The sequence below is a fragment of the Callorhinus ursinus genome, unplaced genomic scaffold, assembly GCF_003265705.2.
Source record: "Callorhinus ursinus isolate GAN/ISIS: 27379988/994484 unplaced genomic scaffold, GSC_fseal_2.0 scaffold37, whole genome shotgun sequence".
Lineage (NCBI taxonomy): Eukaryota > Metazoa > Chordata > Mammalia > Carnivora > Otariidae > Callorhinus > Callorhinus ursinus.
In genome coordinates, this window is record NW_027397099.1 from 14124211 (window position 1) to 14144088 (window position 19878).

Consider the following 19878-nt stretch of genomic DNA (forward strand, 5'->3'; position numbering starts at 1 on the left):
AGGGGTTGAATGATTAAAAGTGACAGCAGCTTAGATAATCCAATGGTTTTTAAATCCAAAAATACTAAAAATACATATTAGATCCATTTAAGTTGATTTTTTTTTTTGTATATGATGTAAGGTGAGGTTCAGATTCATTGTTTTGCATATGGATGTTCAGTTGTCCCAACACCATTTGTTGAGAAGACCGGTCTCTCTCTTTTGAATTGTCTTCTGAAAAATGAGTTGCCCATAATGTGTGAGTTTTATTTCTGGATTCTTAGTTCTGTTGTGTTGATCTGTACATGTTGATCCTTGCCAGGACCACACTGTCTTGATACTGTAGCTTCTCAGTGAGTTTTGAAATTAGGAAATATGAATCCTCCAGCTTCCTTCTTTTTCAAGATTGTTTTGGCTGTTCTGGGTCGGTTATATTCCCAGATGATTTCTTGCAAAGTTGTGAAGAAGCCTACTGGAATTACGTTAAATCTTTACATCATTGTGGGGAATATTGCCGTCTGAAAATATTAAGGTCTATTTAGGTCTTTAATTTCTTTCAGTGATGTTTTGTCCTTTTCAGTGTACAAGTCTTAAGCTTCTTTTGTTGCATTTATTGTTTTTTTGTACAAGTCAGGTCATGTGTGAATAGTTATATTTTTTCCTTCCCATCCTTTTTTGCTTATTTTCTCTAGTGTGAACCTGCAGTCTGATGTTGAATAGAAATGGCCAGAGCAGACGTTCTTGTTTTGTTCTTGAATTTAGAAGAAAGGTATCTAGTGTTTCACCAGTAAGTGTGGTGTTAGCTGTGGGTTTCCATAGATACCCTTCAGGTTGAGGTTTCCTTACCTTTAATCTAGTTAGTTGCACATTTTATCATGAAAGTATTTTGTCAAATGTTTTGTGTGTATCACTTGAGGTGATCGTGTGGTTTTTGTTTATTTTGTTTATGTATATTAAGTCAAATTCGGATGTTAAATCTTGCATTCACTTGGTCTTTGTGTATACTACTTTTTATATGTTACTGAATTCATTTTGCTAGTATTTATATCGTCTTTAATAGTCTGAAAGCAGTTACGTTATGCGGATTTTTGTGTCTGCATTCCTAAGGGATATTGTTCTTGTGTTCTTTTTGTCTGGTTTTGATTATCAGGGTAATAAGGGCTTCATACAGTGAATTGATAAGTGTTCTTTCCCTTTCCTCTTCTAATTTTCATTAGAAAGATTGGTGTCAATTCTTAAAACGTTCCGTAGAGTTAATAAGCAGTGCCATCTGGTCCTGAGCTTTTTCTTGTGGGCAGGTTTTAATTACAGATTCAGTATCTTGTTACAGATCTAGGCAGATTTTCTTTTTTTAAGATTTTTTTTTTTAATTCATTTGAGACACAGCAGAGAGCATGAACAGGGGGAGAGGCAGAGGGAGAGGGAGAAGCAGGCTCCCCGCTGAGCCAGGAGCCCAACATGGGGCTCAATCCCAGGACCCTGGGATCATGACCTGAGCCGAAGGCAGACGCTCAACCAACTGAGCCACCCAGGCACCCCGAGATTTTTAATTTTAAGTGATCTGTACACCCACCATGGGATTCTAACTTTTAACCCTGAGATCAGGAGTCCTATGACTCCACTGACTGAGCCAGCCAGATATCCCTAGGCAGATTTTCTTTATTTTTCTTTTCAATCAAGTTTTGGTAGTTTGTGTTTTTTCTAGGAATTTGCCCATTTTGTTCCTTTATACTATATCCTTATTTTTCTCAATTCTCTAAGGTTGGTAGTAAAATCCTCTTTCAGTTCCTGATTTTAGTAATTTGAATCTCCCTTCCTCCCTCACCACCCCTTTCTTGTCATTGTGGCTAAATGTATGTTAATCTTGTTAACCTTTTTTTTTTTTTTTTTAAGATTTTATTTATTTGAGAGGGAGAGAGAGAGAATGAGAGATAGAGAGCACGAGAGGGAAGAAGGTCAGAGGGAGAAGCAGACTCCCCGCTGAGCAGGGAGCCTGACGTGGGACTCGATCCTGGGACTCCAGGATCATGACCTGAGCCGAAGGCAGTCGCTTAACCAACTGAGCCACCCAGGCGCCCCTCTTGTTAACCTTTTTCAAAGAAGCAACTTTTGGTTTTGTTTTTCTTTATTGTTTTTCTGTTTTCCATTTATTTCAGCTTATTTTGAGTTTAGTTTGAATTTTTAAAAACTTACTAAGATGGAAAGTTTGGTTTTCTATTTGAGATTGTTCTTGTTTAATTGGGATGTTTATGGCTTTGAATTTCCACACATGAAATGCTTTAAGTTTGGTATTACGTGTTTTTGTTTTCATCTGAAAGTATTTTGTAATTTCCTTTGACCCATAAGAGTATGTTGTATTTAATTTCTACATATTTGGGAATTATGTAGTTTTTCTTTTGTTAACTGATTTTTATTCAGTTGTGAGTGGAGAACATACTTTATATGATCTTATAATCTCTTGAAATTTATTGAGACTTATCATATGGCCTAATGTGATCTATCCTGGAGAATTTTCCATGTGCCCTTGAGAAGGATGTGTATAGTCTGCTGTTGGGTACAGTGTTCTGTATAGGTTTTTTAGGATTAGGTGGTTTTATAGTGTTGAAGTCTTCTATTCCTTGTTTAACTGCTCTGTGGTTCTATCCGTTATTTTTTTAAAATTGAGGTATAATTGACGTGTCAGTTTGTGTATGTGTTGATTTGGTACATTTATATATTACCGTATACAGTTATTACGGTAGTGTCAGCTAACACCTCTGTCATATCACGTAACATTTCTTTTTTTCTGGTGGGTACAATTAAGATCTTGTCTCTTAGTGACTTTGAAGTGTATAATATAGTATTGCTGACTATCAATTATGGAAAGTAGGGTATAGAAGCCTCCAACTATTTTTGAGTTGTCTATTTCTCCCTTCAGTTTTCCCTTCATGTGTTTGGGGGCTCTGTTTTTAAAGGTATGTATCCTTATGATTATTATATGTCTTCCTGTAAGAAGGATTGGCCTTTTTATTATAAAATGCTTTTCTTAGTTCCTGTTAATTTCTTAATGGCTACATTTTGTCTGATGTTAGTAGAGCCAATGTAGTTCTCTTTTTGTTACTGTTTGCATGGTATCTTTTTTCATCTTTAGATTAAGACACCTGTAACTTGAGTTATAGGTGTCTTAATCTAAAGTGTGAGTCACTTCTGGACAACATATAGTTGGATTATTTTTTTTAAATCCATTTGACCATCTCTTTTAATTGGAGTATTTAATGTATTTAATGTGATTACTGATAAGGTAATTTATTCATGTCACCTCATATTTTTCTGAAATATTTTATGTCTGTTTTGTTCTTTCATTCCTCTGTTACTGCCTCCTTTACTGTTAAATAGATACCTTATAGTATATCATCTTAATTCCCTTGTTACCTTGTATATATGCTTTTATTTTTTTCCCTTTGTAGTTAACCTTTAAAATTAACATTTATCTTAAAAAAACCTAATTCTGATTAATAACAACTGAATGTCAATAGAAAGCAAAAATTTACTCATATAGCTGAGTTCCCTTTCTCCTCATTGGGCTGCTATTGTTAGATTACACCTCTCTACATAGTGTTCCCATCAAAAAAGGTATAATTATTATCTTGTGTAGTAATTGTCCTTTAACTCAAGTAGGAGATAGGTCTCTGGCGAGCTGTGGACGCTGGTCTCTGTTCTGCAGGATGGAGTTTGTTAAAATTATCAAGAGTAAGGCTTGCTTCAAGAGATACCAAGTAAAAGTTGGAAGACGAGAGGGTAAAACTGATTACTATGCTCAGAAACGCTTGGTAATTTAGGATAAAAATAAGCAACACATCCAAATATAGAATGATAGTTTAAGTAACCAACAGAGATATCATTTGTCATATTGCTTATGCCAGCATAGAGGAAGATAACCGTTTTTGCAGCTTATGCTCATGAACTCCGAAAGTATAGTGTGAAGGCGGACCTGACAAATTACGCTACAGCATATTGTACTGGCCTGCTGCTGGCCTGCAGACTTCAAGATCTGTGAAGGCCAGGTGGAGGTGACTGGAGATGAATACAATGTGGAAAGCATTTGATGGTCAACCTGGTGTCTTCACCTGCTATTTGGATGCAAAGCTGTCCAGAGCTGCTACTGGAAATAAAGTTTTTGTGGCCCTCAAGGGATCTGTGGATGGAAGCTTGTCTGTCCGTCATAGTACCAAACGATTCCCTGGTTATGATTTGGAAAGCAAGGGATTCAATGCAGAAGCACATCATGACGTTGCAGATTATATGCATTACCAAATGGAAGAAGATGAAGATAATTACATGAAACAATTCTCAGGTTGCCTGGCTGGCTCAGTCAGTGGAGCATGTGACTCTTGATCTCGGAGCTATAATTTCTTTCTTTCTTTTTTTAAGATTTTATTTATTCATGAGAGAGAGAGAGGCAGAGGGAGAAGCAGGCTCCCAAGGAGCAGGGAGCCTGATGTGGGACTTGATCCCCGGACTCTGGGATCATGACCTGAGCCGAAGGCAGATGCTTAACCATCTGAGCCACTTAGGCGCCCTCGGGGCTATAATTTCAAGCCCCACATTGGGTGTGGAGATTACTTAAAAAAGTAAAGAAAAGAAAATTCTCTCAATACATAAGGAACAAAGTAACTCTAAACATGGTAGAGGAGGTATGTAAGAACTCTCATGCTGCTGTACGAGAGAATCCAGTCTATGAGAAGAAACCTAAGAAAGAAGTTACAAAGAAAGGTGGAACTGTCCCAAAATGTCTCTTGCCCTGAAGAAAGATGAGGTAGCTCAAAAGAACACAAGCTTTTGTAGAGCTTAGGAGCGAGCCACTGAGAGTTAATAAACCAAACCATAATTTCTATGAAGATTTTTCGGCTAAAGACAATAATAAACTTATTCATCAAGCCAAAAGAAGAGAGAAAGATCAAGGAGGAGATAAAAAGATAGAAATAACAAGAACAAAACACATACCGTGTTTTATATATATCTCTCTCACTTTTCTGGTGCTCTTGTTTCGTATGAACTCAGGGTATTATGCAGTGTCCTTTCATTTCAGCTTAAAGGATTCCCTTTATTTCTTGTTAGGGTGGGTCTTTTAAGAATGAATTCCCTTAGTTTTGGTTTAACTAGGACTGTCTTACTTTCTCCTTTGTATTTGGAGGATAGTTTCTATAATATAGGATTCTTTATTGACAGTCCTTTTCCTTCAGTTCTTTGAATATGCCATTCCAGGGCCTTTTTTTTTGAGGCTCCCTTGTATGCATTAAGTTGCCTCCTTGCCATTAAGCTGCTCTCATTGTCTTTTTTTCTTTCAACAGTTTGATTATGTTGTTTCTAGGTTTGGACTTTTTTTGTGTTTATATTACTTGGAGTTTGTTCAGCTTCTTAGGAGTGTAGATTAATGGTTTTCATCACATTCAGGAAGTTTTCAGCTGTTACTTCCACAAATACTCTTTTTGCCCCCTTTCCATCTCATCTCTCCCTCTGGGACTCCCATTATATATATATGTTGGTACATTTGCTAGTGTTCCACCTGTCTCTGAGTTTTTTTCTTTCAATTTTATAGGCTGGATAATCGTAGCTATTTTCAAGTTCATGGGTTCTTTTTTACCTCCATGAATCTGTTCTTGGGAACCTGTAGTGAAATTGTCAGTTATTACATTTTTCTTTTCTTTTCCTTCCTTCCTTTCCTTTTCTCTTTTCTTTCTTTTTTATTAAAGATTTTATTTATTTGGAGGGGAAGAGAAGAGCAGAGGGAGAGGGGGACCCCGCTGCTGAGCAGGGAGCACGATTTGGGGCTCGGTCCCAGGACCCTGGGATCATGACCTGAGCCAAAGGCAGACGCTTAACTAGCTGAGTCACCTAGGCACCCCAGTTATTACATTTTTCAACTTTAAAAGAAAGAATTCTTTTTTAAAAATTTTACTTACTTAAGCAATTTCTATACACATTGTAAGGCTCAAACCCATGACCCTGAGATCAAGAGTTGCACATTCTTCCAACTGAGCCAGATGCCCCAAGAAATAATAATTTCTATTGACATGCTCTATCTTGAGGAACTTTTTTTTTTTTTTAAAGATTTATTTATTTCAGAGAGAGTGAGTGTGTGTGTTCAAGTTGGGGAAGGGGCAGAAGGATAGGGAGAGAGACTCCCGAGCAGATTCCGTGTCGAGCCCCATGTGTAGGGGTCAGTCCCACAACCCAAGATCATGACCTGAGCCGAAAGTAAGAGTTAGATGCCCATCTGACTGAGCCACCCAGGTCCCCGTCTCCCCATGTAGCATTTTAATTTTTAAGCAATGTCTACACCAATGGGGGGCTAAAACTCAAAACCCTGCGATCAGGTGTTGTATGATCCACCAACTGAGCCAACCAGCTGCCCCTTGAGGGGCATCTTTTTAAAGTTTTTCTTGTTTTTTTTTTTTTAACATGCTTTACTTCAGTTTTCGGAATGTAGCTGATATAGCTGATTTAAAGTCTTTGTCTACGAAGTCCAGCATCTCTTTTTCTCAGGACAGTTTCTGTTGATACCATTTTATTGCTGTGCGCAGGCCATGCTTTATTGTGTTTTTTGTTATGTCTTGTAATTTGTGGTTGAAAACTGGTAAGTTTAAATAATGCGGCAGTTCTTGAAATCAGGTTCTCCCCCCCATCACCTTGATTTTTTTGTTTTGTTGCTTTTTTTCTTGTTTAGAGACTGTGCAGAACTATTTCTGTAGTGTCTGTATTCTTTTTTGTCCCGTTAGGCCACTGACATCTATGTTTGGGTAGCCTTGTGGTCAGCTAAGACTTGGGTGATTTTCTTAAATGCCAGGATCGGTTAAGTTAACTCTTAATCCTGTGGTTTTGTGTGCATATTGGGGCACATCTTAACACTAAGCCAATCACTTGACAACTCCTTGTTAGCCTTCACTTCCTTCACGTTAGCCTGAATGTCAGCTTGAGGTGAGAGCTTGGTCCTTTTCAAGTCTTTTTTTGGGAATACCGCAGATTCATGTATTGGCAGTGCTCTACACATGTCCGAGGACTGCTTGATTCCCTGGGAAAATGAGAGTTCTCAGTTTCACCCATGGGAATCTTATTCCCCAAATGTTCGTTTTAAGCTTTTTGGTTAACCTATTGTTTGCTCAAACTATTATCTTCACCTCAGGAAGCCAGAAAATTAAAACAATTACCTTTAAATGTATGTAACAAATACCTCATGAGGAAAAGGCTGTTTGTGCTTGGCCAGCTCTTAGGTCAGATAGAGATAATCTTGCTGTTGTGGTCTCACAGGGAACCTCTCTTGAAATAATGGCAGCTCTCTAAGACTGAGGCTTTGAAGATGTCTCCAGCCAGTTCTGAGCCCTGTCCTGTGGCTGTCAGGCTGCTGGTTTTCTCTCTGATTGTGGGCTATTAGTTGTCAAGGTTGCTGTCCAGCTGGAGAGGGTGCATGGGAGTAAAGCAAATTGAGATGCCAGAAAGCTTGCTTTTATTACCAAGATCCAGTCTTTCTGGAATAAAAACTCTGGATTGTTTTAAAAAAAAAACAAAAACCCTCTGGATTGTTATAAGCCTTTTTGTCTTCAGAGTTCTGATATAGTTGATTCTGATAATTTTTGTCACTTTTCTAGTTGCTTTTATGGAGGAGAGAATATTTGGAGGTCTTTTTACTCCACCATTTGCTTATGTACTGTGTATTTTTTTTCTGTAAGTTCTGAAGCATAATAAACACCTGTGAGTCTGCTGTGTAACTTAAACCATAACATTTTTGGAGCTAACTTTGTCTTCCTCTCCAATCCTGTTTCTTAACCTTTCCCATGTAGATCTTGAATTTTATTTGGCTTTTCTGTGCTTTTTAAAAAATGTATACACACATATCCCTGTAACTGGGTGTCTCAACCAGGGAATATTTTGCTCCCTCAGAGGCAGTTGATACTGTTATTGACTGTTACAAGTAGAGAGAAGTGTGCTATTGGCATCTAGCAGGTAAAGGCCAGGATTGCTGTTAGACATTTTACAGTCTACAGTAGAGCCTACCAGAACAAAGAATTATCCAGTCCCTAGTGCTGATAGTGCAACAGTTGAGAAACCCTGCTCTGTAAGTTCTTAATGTTCTAAAATTTAAAGTTTATGAGTGTTGTCTTTCACATTTGTATATTGTAATCCACCTGGAATTAAATACTGGAAATTTAAGGGCATATTGAAATTGGATAAAATGTTTTGTGTTTATGTGTAAGGAAGTAGTTTACCCAACTCTAGGTTCCAATTTCTTTTTCTTCCTTCCTTCCTTCCTTCCTTCCTTCCTTCCTTCCTTCCTTCCTTCCTTCCTTTCTTTCTTCTTTCTCTTCTCTTCTCTTTTTTCTTTTGATTTTATTTATTTGACGGAGAGCACAAGTGGTGGGAGTGGCAGAGGGAGAGGGAGAGGGAGAAGCAGACCCCCTGCCCAGCAGGGAGCCCGATGCGGTTCGATCCCAGGACACTGGGATCATGACCTAAGCCAAAGGCAGTCGCTTAACCAACTGAGCCACCCAGGCGCCCCTAGGTTCCAATTTCTTTTGTTGATGTATTAGAAGAACCTATCTTCTTGAAGAATTTAATGAAATAATGCATGTAAAATGCCAAAGAAGGAAAGTTCTTCCACTTAATTAATACAGAAATAATTATGATGGAGTTATAAACTTTAGTGGATGTTAAAAGTTGTGAGAGAATGTTTGAGGAGCAGGACAGTCACCTAATTTCAGACTGTCTCCCCACAAACTACTGTACAATAACAAAGGGGGAAAGTAGTAACATTTCAGTGGAGAAGCCTGGCATATGTCACATTAATTTATTGATCAAAAGTGATCACCAGCTATCTAAATCATATGCCTCCTAATAAAACACACTGAAGGGGCATCTAGCTGGCTCAGTCAGAAGAGCATGTGACTCTTGTTCTTGGGGTGTTGTGAGCTTAAGCCCCACATTGGGTGTAGAGATTACTTAAAACAGTAATAAAAATAAAAAATAAAATGCACTGAGAAGAATATAATGTAACTTACGTAGTAGTCCTGCAACAAATGTATCTAAAATCTAAGGTATCAGACAAACTCAGATCAAAGGATACTGTATAAAATACCTATTTTAAAAAATCAAGTTCAAGAAAGACAAATAAGAGCTGATGAATTTCTCTGGTTTAAAGAAGCTAAAGAGGGGCACCTGGGTGGCTCAGTTGGTTAAGCGACTGCCTTCGGCTCAGGTCATGATCCTGGAGTCCCGGGATCGAGTCCCACGTCGGGCTCCCGGCTCAGCGGGGAGCCTGCTTCTCCCTCTGACACTCTCCCCTCTCATGCTGTTTCTCTCTCTCTCTCTCTCTCTCTCTCTCTCTCCCTCTCTCTCCCTCTCTCAAGTAAATAAATAAATAAAATCTTAAAAAATAAAGCTAAAGAGGTGACAACTCAATGCAGTGGATTGGATCATGACGCAGGGAAAAAATACCAGTGAGTACATTGTGGGAATAATTGATGTAATTTGAATATGGCCTATTTTATTTGTGTTAAACTTCCTGATACTTATTATTCTACATGGTAATATAAGAAAATGCCCTTGTTTTTAGGAAAAAGGTAGTGAAATATTTAGGGACAAAAGATAGCATCCTCATGGATACTCTTTGGAGGAGAGTACAGAAAGAATGGCTAAACAAATTGGGCAAAATGTAACTAATGGGAGTTCCTAATATTCTGGCCTCTAAGTTTGAAATTGTGTCAAACATAAGAAAGTTTTTTCAAATAGTAAGGACTGTTTTAATTAACCATAGTTTATCAATCTAAGATAGCCACCGTTTAATGTTTTAACATCTGAAAGGAGTCATATCGTTAGTGACATCTCAATGGTTATAATTAGCTGAGTTATTTCCTTTTTGTGTAATACATAAAATAATGTGTCTTAGAATTGAAGGTATTTTGTATTCAGTGCAACATAATGATGATTATTTACTAGTGGAAGCCATTAACCCAGGGCCTAGGTGTCTTTGGAATGATTTCTTTTTTAATTAAAAGGGTTTTTTGTGGCTCTTACCCCACCTTGTTCTTGTCTTCTATGGTAACCATTTTCTTTTATATTTTGGGGTTATCTTTGCATTTAAAAAAAGTATTTGTATTTTTCCTCTTTACTGTAGAAAAGGGAGTATATTATATACTCTATTGCAAAATGCTTTCATTTGATCATATATCCTAGAGTTCACTCCATAGAATCAAAGAGCTTCCTTATTTCTTGTAAATGCTGCGTAGTACTTCATTGAATAGATGCTTGTGCTTTAGTAAACCAGTTTCCTGTTGGTGGACATTCTGATTATTTTTTCTATGTATCATAAATAGTGTTGCAGTAAATAAGTGTTTTGTATCCATCATCTTTGCCAGTATATATTTGGACCATTAGAAGTAGAAGTATTTGATTAAAGGGAAATGCATTTGTTCTTTTATTAGGTACTGGAAAATTTCCCTCCATAGGAAGTTTTCCATTCTGTGTAACCACCAGCAGTGAAGATGTCTTCCCCATAGCCTTGCTAATGGAGTATTTGCTAATCTTAAAGATGAAAGTGGTATGTCCACTTTTTTAATTGCAGGGGAGTAGGTATGGTATTTTGAACCTACATACATAGAGGCTAGGGAGAGTTAGTCATGTCTTTTCTATTTGAAATGTCTTTGCAGCATCTTTTGGAAATTAAGTTTTGATTCTTATTACTAAGTAAATAAGTAGACTCACACTTTTAGTACTTGACATCCCCCTCTTCTTTTCCATGATCTGTTAATAATTTTTTTCTTCCTTGCTTTCTTTAATGGATGAAAAAAACAACTCATTGTTCATTTATTTATTTATTTATTTTAAAAGATTTTATTTATTTATTTGAGAGAGAGAGAATGAGAGACAGAGAGCACAAGAGGGAAGAGGGTCAGAGGGAGAAGCAGACTCCCTGCTGAGCAGGGAGCCCGATATGGGACTCGATCCCGGGACTCCAGTATCATGACCTGAGCCAAAGGCAGTCGCCTAACCAACTGAGCCACCCGGGCGCCCCCAACTCATTGTTCATTTAAAGTCGTAATCTGTATTGGAGCCACTGTGTCTTTTATATTGGCATAAGCAAGAATTTTGTAGATTGTCTGTAGTGTTTTAATGTACAGTTTTATCTTTTTTTTCCACACGTGAAATAATCGTCTTCTCTGAGTGACTACTTTTACTTCTTGATGCCAGTAGTAAGATTTCTGAATTTAGGAGGAAAGATTTAAGATGGTATCAAGTTTGTGTAGAGTTCAGGAGTGCCGTTTCTACAGTTTTAGGAGGCAGTAACACCTTAAGATAGGAAGGTGGGTTTTTCATTAAATAAACATTTATCCTACTTGACATTGTAGAAGTCAGTTCTTCAAGTGCTTGTAAAGTGTAGTGACTACATGTGTATGGTATTTTTTACCTGTACTTAAATAAATGTTTTGTCTTTATGAGAAACTAGTATTAAGTTTTCTTATCTGTTTGCTTTGATATGTCTAGGTTTGGGCATAATTTTTGACAAAGTGGTTGAGGATATGTAATGTTTCTTGGAGTGTTGTAAAATATATTTGTTGTACCATACACAAGGTTTAGTTTCAGGGGTATAGATTAGATATCTCCAACCAAAAGAGAGCCAGTGTTCAGAAAATTCTCCTGTTTAGTGATGGATGCAAAGACATGGGGTATGCTGGAAATTTAGCCATATGTTCTAGCAGGTTTTCTTTTCTTTTTAATTTTTTTAAATTTATTTTTGACAGAGAGCGAGCACAAGCAGAAGGTAGAGGCAGAGGGAGAAGCAGGCTCCCCGCTGAGGCAGGGAGCCCGATGCGGGGCTCGATCCCAGGACCATGAGATCATGACCTGAGCCGAAGGCAGATGCTTAACCAACTGAGCCACCCAGGTGCCCCTAGCAGGTTTTGTTTATTAGAAAATCAGGTTTGGGGGTACCTGGGTGGCTCAGTTGGTTAAGCATCTGACTCTTGATCTCAGTTCAGGTCTTAATCTCAGGGTCGTGAGTTCAAGCCCCACATTGGGCTCCATGTTGGTCATGGAGCCTACTTAAAAAACAAGAAAAAGAAAATCAGGTTTGTTTCTTTAGGTGTTCTGAGTAACAGCAAGTGATATTTTTCATTTTTTTTCTGTCTTTAGGAGTGTTTCTCAGGAGTTATCAGAAACCATCCTCACCATGGTAGCCAATTGCAGTAATGTTATGAACAAGGCCAGACAGCCACCACCTGGAGTTATGCCAAAAGGACGCCCTCCTAGTGCTAGCAGCTTAGATGCCATTTCTCCTGTTCAGGTAAATTAATACTACAACCGGTACATCTGTGTTTGTTCATAGACTTGGAATAGAATAAACTTCTACATCATTAGTAATCTCTCAAAGGAAAATTTGTCTAAATCTGTCACCTTATAGATAACCTGCATGTCTAGTATCCACTACTACATTTTAAAGGAGATCCATAAATAGGCATTATAGTTGAGGATAGACTTTAATCATTAAATAGAACGTGACTCTGAGAGGAAAGATACAAAACAACTTATTTAGGTAAATGATAAGGGCTTCTTTTTAAAATAAGAATAACTTGAGAAATAAGCACTGCCTTTGAACCTGATGTGTCTTGTTTGTAGCTTCACGGGCCAAGCAACAGTGCTAGAGCATAAGGACTTGTTATAACTGGGGCTCTTCAGCTCTCAACTGAACTGCTCTTTTAAAAACAAGGTACATTTAAGTTACTCCCTGACACCAACCACACCCCCCTTCTCTCTGGGAGCAACATATTCCGCTTCTGTTTTCATCTGCATTGATTGGCAGATTGGGGTTTAAGAAAAGAATGTTTAGTGATTCTTCGGGGGCCACTTTATAAAAGGCATTTTGTGTAGCATTTTCTGTGTCTTGAAGGTCTGAAATAATGCCACAAACTAAGAAGCTTGAAAGTGCAGTTATTAGATATTTTAAAAAAGATCTTTTGGTGAATAGCATACCTTGTTTTTTGTTTTAAATTAGAGCTGATCTCCTCCAACCCTCAAGATCTTCACATTTTAAGTAGATTTATTTGTTTTGACTGGAAGATTTATTTCTAATTCCTAAGCTTTTGTGTTGAAAGCTAAAGAACGTAGTTTGAGAGATTCCTTCTGTTGTAAAGGGGCTTATTGGAAATTTTGAAGACCTAATTTAACAACTGTCCTGTGTCACTACTAAGTGCTTAGTGCTGTGGTTGCAGGGCGATTCACCTTAAATGTTATTCTTGAAGTTTTGTATCCCTCATATTATGGCTCTGGTACTTTGGCAGAGGCTAACTCTTGAAACCTACTCCGAGAATAGTAAAAAAAAAATGAGTAGCACAGTTGATTTGAGGATTTAGGTATCATGATGATTGCTCGGGGTTTTGCAGTTTATTAAGCATATGAAGAGCTAAAGATTTCTTTACCTGTGTCATGTGTCTGTATGTTCTTGAAGTATGTTTAATACATCTTTATAATGTTTTTCTTTAGATTGACCCTCTTGCTGGAATGGCATCTCTTAGTATAGGTGGTTCAGCTGCCCCTCACACCCAGAGTATGCAGGGTTTTCCTCCAAATTTGGGTTCTGCATTCAGTACCCCTCAGTCACCAGCAAAAGCATTTCCACCCCTTTCAACCCCAAATCAGACAACTGCATTCAGTGGTATTGGAGGACTTTCATCACAGCTTCCAGGTAAGGGGGGGGCAGTGGTGGATGAGAGTGCAGATTATTTGTAAATCTCATTGTGCTATAGTGTGGGGTAAGGTGTTTGGAGTCACTGTGATAATGAAAGCTGTTTAAATTGTAAAGTTGTTTCAATCATCAAAGCTGGGAGGATAAAATATTGATTCAGATTATAAGGATTCCGTATTACCAAATGCTAGTATAAACAGTAACAAGTGTGTTAATCACATTCTGAAAGATAGAGGTTTAGATAAAGAATTCACAGCTTTATGAATCATTCAGTAAATAATAAAGGTAGGAAATATTTCACATATCAGCTTTAGTATATGTCCTGCTTCATTGTACCTCACCTACCTTGAAAATGATAGTAAATCCCTAAAACTTTTTTAGTTATTTCAAATATTTTGGCTTTGAACTTCATATTGAAGTAAAGGTTACATTTTTTCCCCTCTCTTTTACCCATTTGTTTCTCCTAAGCTATCTGCATCTGTTATCTTCAGGGTATAAGTTTTAATGTACAAAAATTTAAGGACTGAAAGTGTAATGACTCTGTAACCTAATTAACAGTGCTGATATATGGCTCTAGCCTTGCTTGATTTATTTAAGTCAAAATTAACTTCCTTCATAAGGCCTTCTTAGCAAAGTTCTATTATAAATTCCGTTTGCTAGAATTAAGAGGAATAAGCAAGTCCTGGCTCATTGCCAACTGATAGTGTGAAATTTTAGTTTTTTTTTTTTTTTAAAGATTTTATTTATTTATTTGAGAGAGAAAGAATGAGAGCCAGAGAGCACGAGAGGGAAGAGGGTCAGAGGGAGAAGCAGACTCCCTGCTGAGCAGGGAGCCCGATGCGGGACTCGATCCCAGAACTCCAGGATCATGACCTGAGCCGAAGGCAGTTGCTTAACCAACTGAGCCACCCAGGCGCCCTGAAATTCTTTAGTTTTTAATCAGCGATAAAAGCAAACCAACTCTGGGGCGCCTGGGTGGCTCAGTCGTTAAGCGAGTATTCCTCACCCGGCATTGGGCTTCCTGCTTAGCGGGAAGCATGCTTCTCCCTCTCCCACTCCCCCTGCTTGTGTTCCCTCTCTCACTGTGTCTATGTCAAATAAATAAAATCTTAAAAAAAAAAAACCCAGTTCCTCTTATTTTGAATACCTTACATATCATACCACCTATGAGAATGTAGAATGTTAAAGATTTGCATATTAGTGTTATTAAGAATATAAATACGTGAATAATTCTAAATGTTGAAGACATTTTGGTGTTGTCCATTTTTTTTAATAAGATTTTTTACTTATTTGAGAGAGTGAGCATGTGTGCACGCACAAGCAGTCGTGGGGGCAGTGGGAGAGGGAGAAGCAGACTCCCCGCTGAGCAGGGAGCCTGATACAGGGCTCAATCCCAGGACCCCATGACCTGAGCAGAAGATAGGCATTTAACCAACTGAGCCACCCCGGCACCCCATGTTGTCCATTTTTATCTACTTCTATTAGTTTAGATTCTCTATAAAATTAAATAGATACTGTTGTAGGGAATTGACAAACACACTGTCTTTTTAAATAACCTATATCTTTGATGTAAGTAAAGTCAAGAATATGAGTAATGATAAGACTTCTGGCTGCCTGCCTTCTTTCTAGTAGGTGGTCTTGGCACAGGCAGCCTGACTGGTATAGGAACTGGGGCTCTTGGACTCCCTGCAGTGAATAACGATCCTTTTGTACAGAGGAAACTGGGCACCTCTGGACTGAACCAGCCTACATTCCAGCAGAGTAAGATGAAACCTTGTAAGTGGTAGTGTTGTCTGTGATTGTGAAGTGTGACTGATGCACATAAAGCTTTTTAGATTTCCAGTTTGTTGCCCTAGAGTTCTGTGGACAAAAACATTGACTTACCTTAATATATTGTTAGGAGGGCCATATGTTGATGTACCTCCTAGGTCAGTGGGAATTTATTCACAAACTTGATTCCCGAAATAAAAAATTGAGTTATCACTCCACCATTGATCTGGATTGTTAGAACAGTATGATGGTTAATAAGAGGTAGCATCTTTTAGGGGCATTACTCTAAAAATAAGAAATACAGTAAAAAGAGACTTTTAGCAGGTTAAATGTATGTATATAAATCTTAGAGTTATCCTAAAAATGTGTTGGTGGTGGTTTTTGGTTTTGGTTTTTATTTTTAAACAATTCAGGAGCGGCCATGAGAATTTCAAACTTCTGTTCAGCCTGACAGTTTATAATGCAATTTATTTTAAGGTTAAAGCTTTATGATATATATAGATTTATATGTAATAAATATCACCATATAACATATCTGATGTAACTTGGACAACAGTTTTTAAAATTTCACCTCGTTAGTAAGTTAATTCTCAAAGTCAGAAGTCCTCTTTGTAAATACATAGGTATTGTTTACTTATAAATACCCTTGTTGTTGAGACCAAATATTCATTATACAGGATTTGAAAGTATACCAATTCACTTGAAAATGTTAGTGTGAAAGGCTTGTCTGAATGTTAACGTTTTGTAGCATGCTTTGTGTTTATATCAGTGTGTCATGCACATACATTGATAATTCTGATATGTTAGATGTCATTTTTATTATAACATGGTAAAGACTTGTTAACATCAAGGGAGGTCGTGTTAAGGATAAGTGCATTGTGAATTTGAATGTAGTGTACTTTGATGGTTTGATAAAGCCTGATGAAGAAAATACTAAGAACTATAGTTGTAAGGTAGTTTTGTTACAATCTTTTATATGTACCTAAAATACTTGAATATTGGTCTTTGGCCACTTAAATCTTCATTTTCTTTATTTCTTCTGTTAAAATTAAAAGGGTATTTTTCTTTTTGGCTCTCTGTGTGTTTAATGGGCGATTGGGGAAAGAGCTTAAATGCCCACTGGTTGCCTTTCTGTTTCTAACAGCGGACTTGTCTCAGGTGTGGCCAGAGGCAAATCAGCACTTTAGTAAAGAAATAGATGATGAAGCAAACAGCTATTTTCAGAGAATATATAATCACCCACCACATCCAACTATGTCTGTTGATGAGGTAAGTGTCTAAGATGTTCTAATACTTTATGGTTTACATAAATCTTAAATCTCCTTTCAAAGTTTTTGGAAATTCATCTTAGAGTGTTCTGGTATGTGTATGTATACCCTTTGAAATCTTAACATTCGTTTCAGGCTCAGTGTATTGTTAAATATTTTGTTTAACAATTCTTTTTTTAAAGATTGTATTTTTTTAAAAGTGTATCTGTTCTTTTTAGTAATATCTGTACCCAATGTGGAGCTCAAATGCCCAACCCCAAGATTAAGGGATACGTGCTCTTCTAACTGAGCCAGCCAGCCTTCCCCCACCTTAAAGATTTTATTTTATTTTTTAAAGTATATTCTTTTTAACAATTCTTTGAAGAATATTTAAGGAATGCTTTTCATAATAGTTTCCTTTATGCGTGTTTTTTGTCTTTTTTAGGTATTAGAAATGTTACAGAGATTTAAAGATTCTACCATAAAGAGGGAACGAGAAGTCTTTAACTGTATGCTGAGGAACTTGTTTGAAGAATACCGGTTTTTCCCCCAGTACCCTGATAAAGAGTTACATATAACAGCCTGCCTGTTTGGTGGGATCATTGAAAAAGGACTGGTCACTTACATGGCCCTAGGTCTGGCCCTGCGATATGTTCTTGAAGCCTTACGCAAGCCTTTTGGTTCCAAAATGTATTATTTTGGGATTGCTGCACTAGATAGATTTAAAAATAGGTGAGTGAATAGGTTTCGTATGAAGCAGTTCTCTCTCTTTTTTAAAGATTTATTTATTTTAGAGAAAGAGTGGGCGTGCAAGAGCAGGAGGGGCAGAGGGAGAGGGAGAAAGAGAATCTCAGGCCGATTCCACACTAAGTGCAGAGCGTGATGCGGGGCTTGATCTCACCACCTCGAGATCATGACCTGAGCCAAAACCAAGAGTCAGATGCTTAACCAACTGTGCCACCCAGGTGCCCCTGAAGCATCTCTTTTTTAATATAAGAAGAAATAACCATCATTTATCAACTAGTTCTTGCCATGCCCCATCATTATATGTATCTTAACAACTGTGTGAAGTAGAAGTGGAGGAAGTGAAAGCATTTCATTACAATTATCAAATAAGTGGTAGGAAAAGTATAAACTGAAATACAGTGTTTTTGTTGTTTATTGAAGTATACTTTAGGTACAGTGAAAGGCATCATTTTAGATTATAGTTCTTTGAATTTTGGCAAAATTTGCACAGTTGTATAACCACCACTATCACAATCAAGATACTGAACATTTCTATTACTCCCAAGCAGTTCTCGTTTCCCCTCCTTTGTACTTCTTTGACCTTCTTCGACCCCTGGTAATCCTTGATCTGATTTCTCGCCATTTTTTGTACTGTTCTTTAGGCAGAACCATACACAGTATTTATGAGTCTGACTTTTTGCAGTTTAACCTGATTTTTTTTTTTTTTTTTAAAGATTTCATTCATTTATTAGAGAGAGAGAGAGGCAGCGAGAGAGGGAGCACAAGCAGGGGGAGTGGGAGAGGGAGAAGCAGGCTTCCCACAGAGCAGGGAGCCTGATGCGGGGCTGGATCCCAGGACCCTGGGATCGTGACCTGAGCCGAAGGCAGACACTTAACGACTGGGCCACCCAGGCGCCCCTAGCCTGATGCTTTTGAAATTAATCTGTATTACTGTATGTTTCAGTAGTTCTTTTTATTGCTGAGTAGTTTTCCATTGTATGGATTAACTATGAATTGTTTTTCCGCTGAGTAGTTTTCCATTGTATGGATTAACTATGAATTGTTTTTCCGCTGAGTAGTTTTCCATTGTATGGATTAACTATGAATTGTTTTTCCATTTACCTGTTAATGAACATTTGAAATTGTTTCCAGATAGCAATTTTAGTGGCTCATTGTAATCAGGTTTTAACTGAAATAGGACCTTTAAAAAACAGAAGATACTGTTTTCTGATGTAAAAAGAAGTTCATAGATATTTCTCTCCCCTACTTCTGTGCTCTTATCTTTGGCATTCTCTTCAAGTAAGGTGTTTCCTAGGTAGAATGGGGGAAATGGCTTAGACTAGTGTTAGGAAGAAAATTTGTTAATTGTGCTGCTTGTTCTTACATGAGTGATGTATGAATGAATGTGTGTTTCTGTTGGCAGATTGAAGGACTATCCCCAGTATTGTCAGCACTTGGCTTCTATCAGTCACTTTATGCAATTTCCACATCATTTACAGGAGGTAAGTGTCTTTAATACCTAAAATCTGTCTAGTAGTGGGAGAGCTTATTTTAATTTGATTTTGGATTTGCTGGGACTGGCATTAAGATTTCTTAATGATTGGCATTATATAGGCATACATACTATTTGTTGCTAATTTGCAGCTTAATAATAGGTCATGAAAAAATCGTTCTTGGATTATCTTTTCTAAGCAGTGCTTTTGCTTCATTTAATGAAAGGCTTTATTCAGTTATTTTAGCCTGATAACTGCTGTTGAAGTATAGACATTTTCTGCTATTACTAAGAATTCTTTTTTTTTTTTTTTTTTAAAGATTTTATTTATTTATTTGACAGAGAGAGACATAGCGAGAGCAGGAACACAAGCAGGGGGAGTGGGAGAGGGAGAAGCAGGCTTCCCGCTGAGCAAGGAGCCCGATGTGGGGCTCGATCCCACGACCCTGGGATCATGACCTGAGCCGAAGGCAGCCGCTTAACGACTGAGCCACCCAGGCGCCCTATTACTAAGAATTCTTGCATGGGATTCCTGGGTGTCTCAGTCAGTTATGCGTTGGATTCTTGGTTTCAGCTCACATCATTATCTCAGGATTGAGCTCTGTGCTTATTGTGGAGTCTGCTTTGGATTCTTTTTCTCTCCCCCTCTGCCTCTCACCACTCATGCGTGCTCTCTCAAATAAGTAAAATCTTAATTAAAAAAAAGCGGGGGGTGCGCCTGGGTGGCTCAGTCATTAAGCGTCTGCCTTTGGCTCAGGTCATGATCCCAGGGTCCTGGGATTGAGCCCCACATCGGGCTCCCTGCTCGGCGGGAAGCCTGCTGCTCCCTCTCCCACTCCCCCTGCTTGTGTTCCCTCTCTTGCTGTGTCTCTGTCAAATAAATAAAATCTTAAAAAAAAAAAAAAAACTGCCTAATTTGTGAGTTCAAGCTCCATGATGGGTGTAGATTACTT

General features: G+C 37.8%; 1 protein-coding gene, 1 non-coding gene and 1 pseudogene across 7 annotated transcripts in view; all 3 read left to right on the forward strand.

The window, feature by feature from the left end:
• CNOT1 (CCR4-NOT transcription complex subunit 1) overlaps nucleotides 1-19878 on the forward strand; it is a 115331-nt gene that overhangs the window by 64206 nt on the left and 31247 nt on the right. For 2 of the 6 annotated variants that reach the window (XM_025889133.2, XM_025889136.2), the window contains exons 17-22: nucleotides 12142-12292; nucleotides 13489-13690; nucleotides 15320-15466; nucleotides 16605-16729; nucleotides 17153-17439; nucleotides 18857-18935. In XM_025889133.2, coding sequence (XP_025744918.1) covers nucleotides 12142-12292; nucleotides 13489-13690; nucleotides 15320-15466; nucleotides 16605-16729; nucleotides 17153-17439; nucleotides 18857-18935 — 991 coding nt within the window. The remainder of the gene's footprint in view (nucleotides 1-12141; nucleotides 12293-13488; nucleotides 13691-15319; nucleotides 15467-16604; nucleotides 16730-17152; nucleotides 17440-18856; nucleotides 18936-19878) is intronic. The other 4 variants (XM_025889135.2, XM_025889236.2, XM_025889232.2 and 1 more) reach the window with 2 other exon arrangements.
• Nucleotides 3541-5460, forward strand: LOC112837128 (large ribosomal subunit protein uL18-like; annotated as a pseudogene).
• Nucleotides 12588-12723, forward strand: LOC112837157 (small nucleolar RNA SNORA50). Its single transcript, XR_003211640.1, has one exon. It is a non-coding gene; the product is annotated as a small nucleolar RNA SNORA50 (small nucleolar RNA).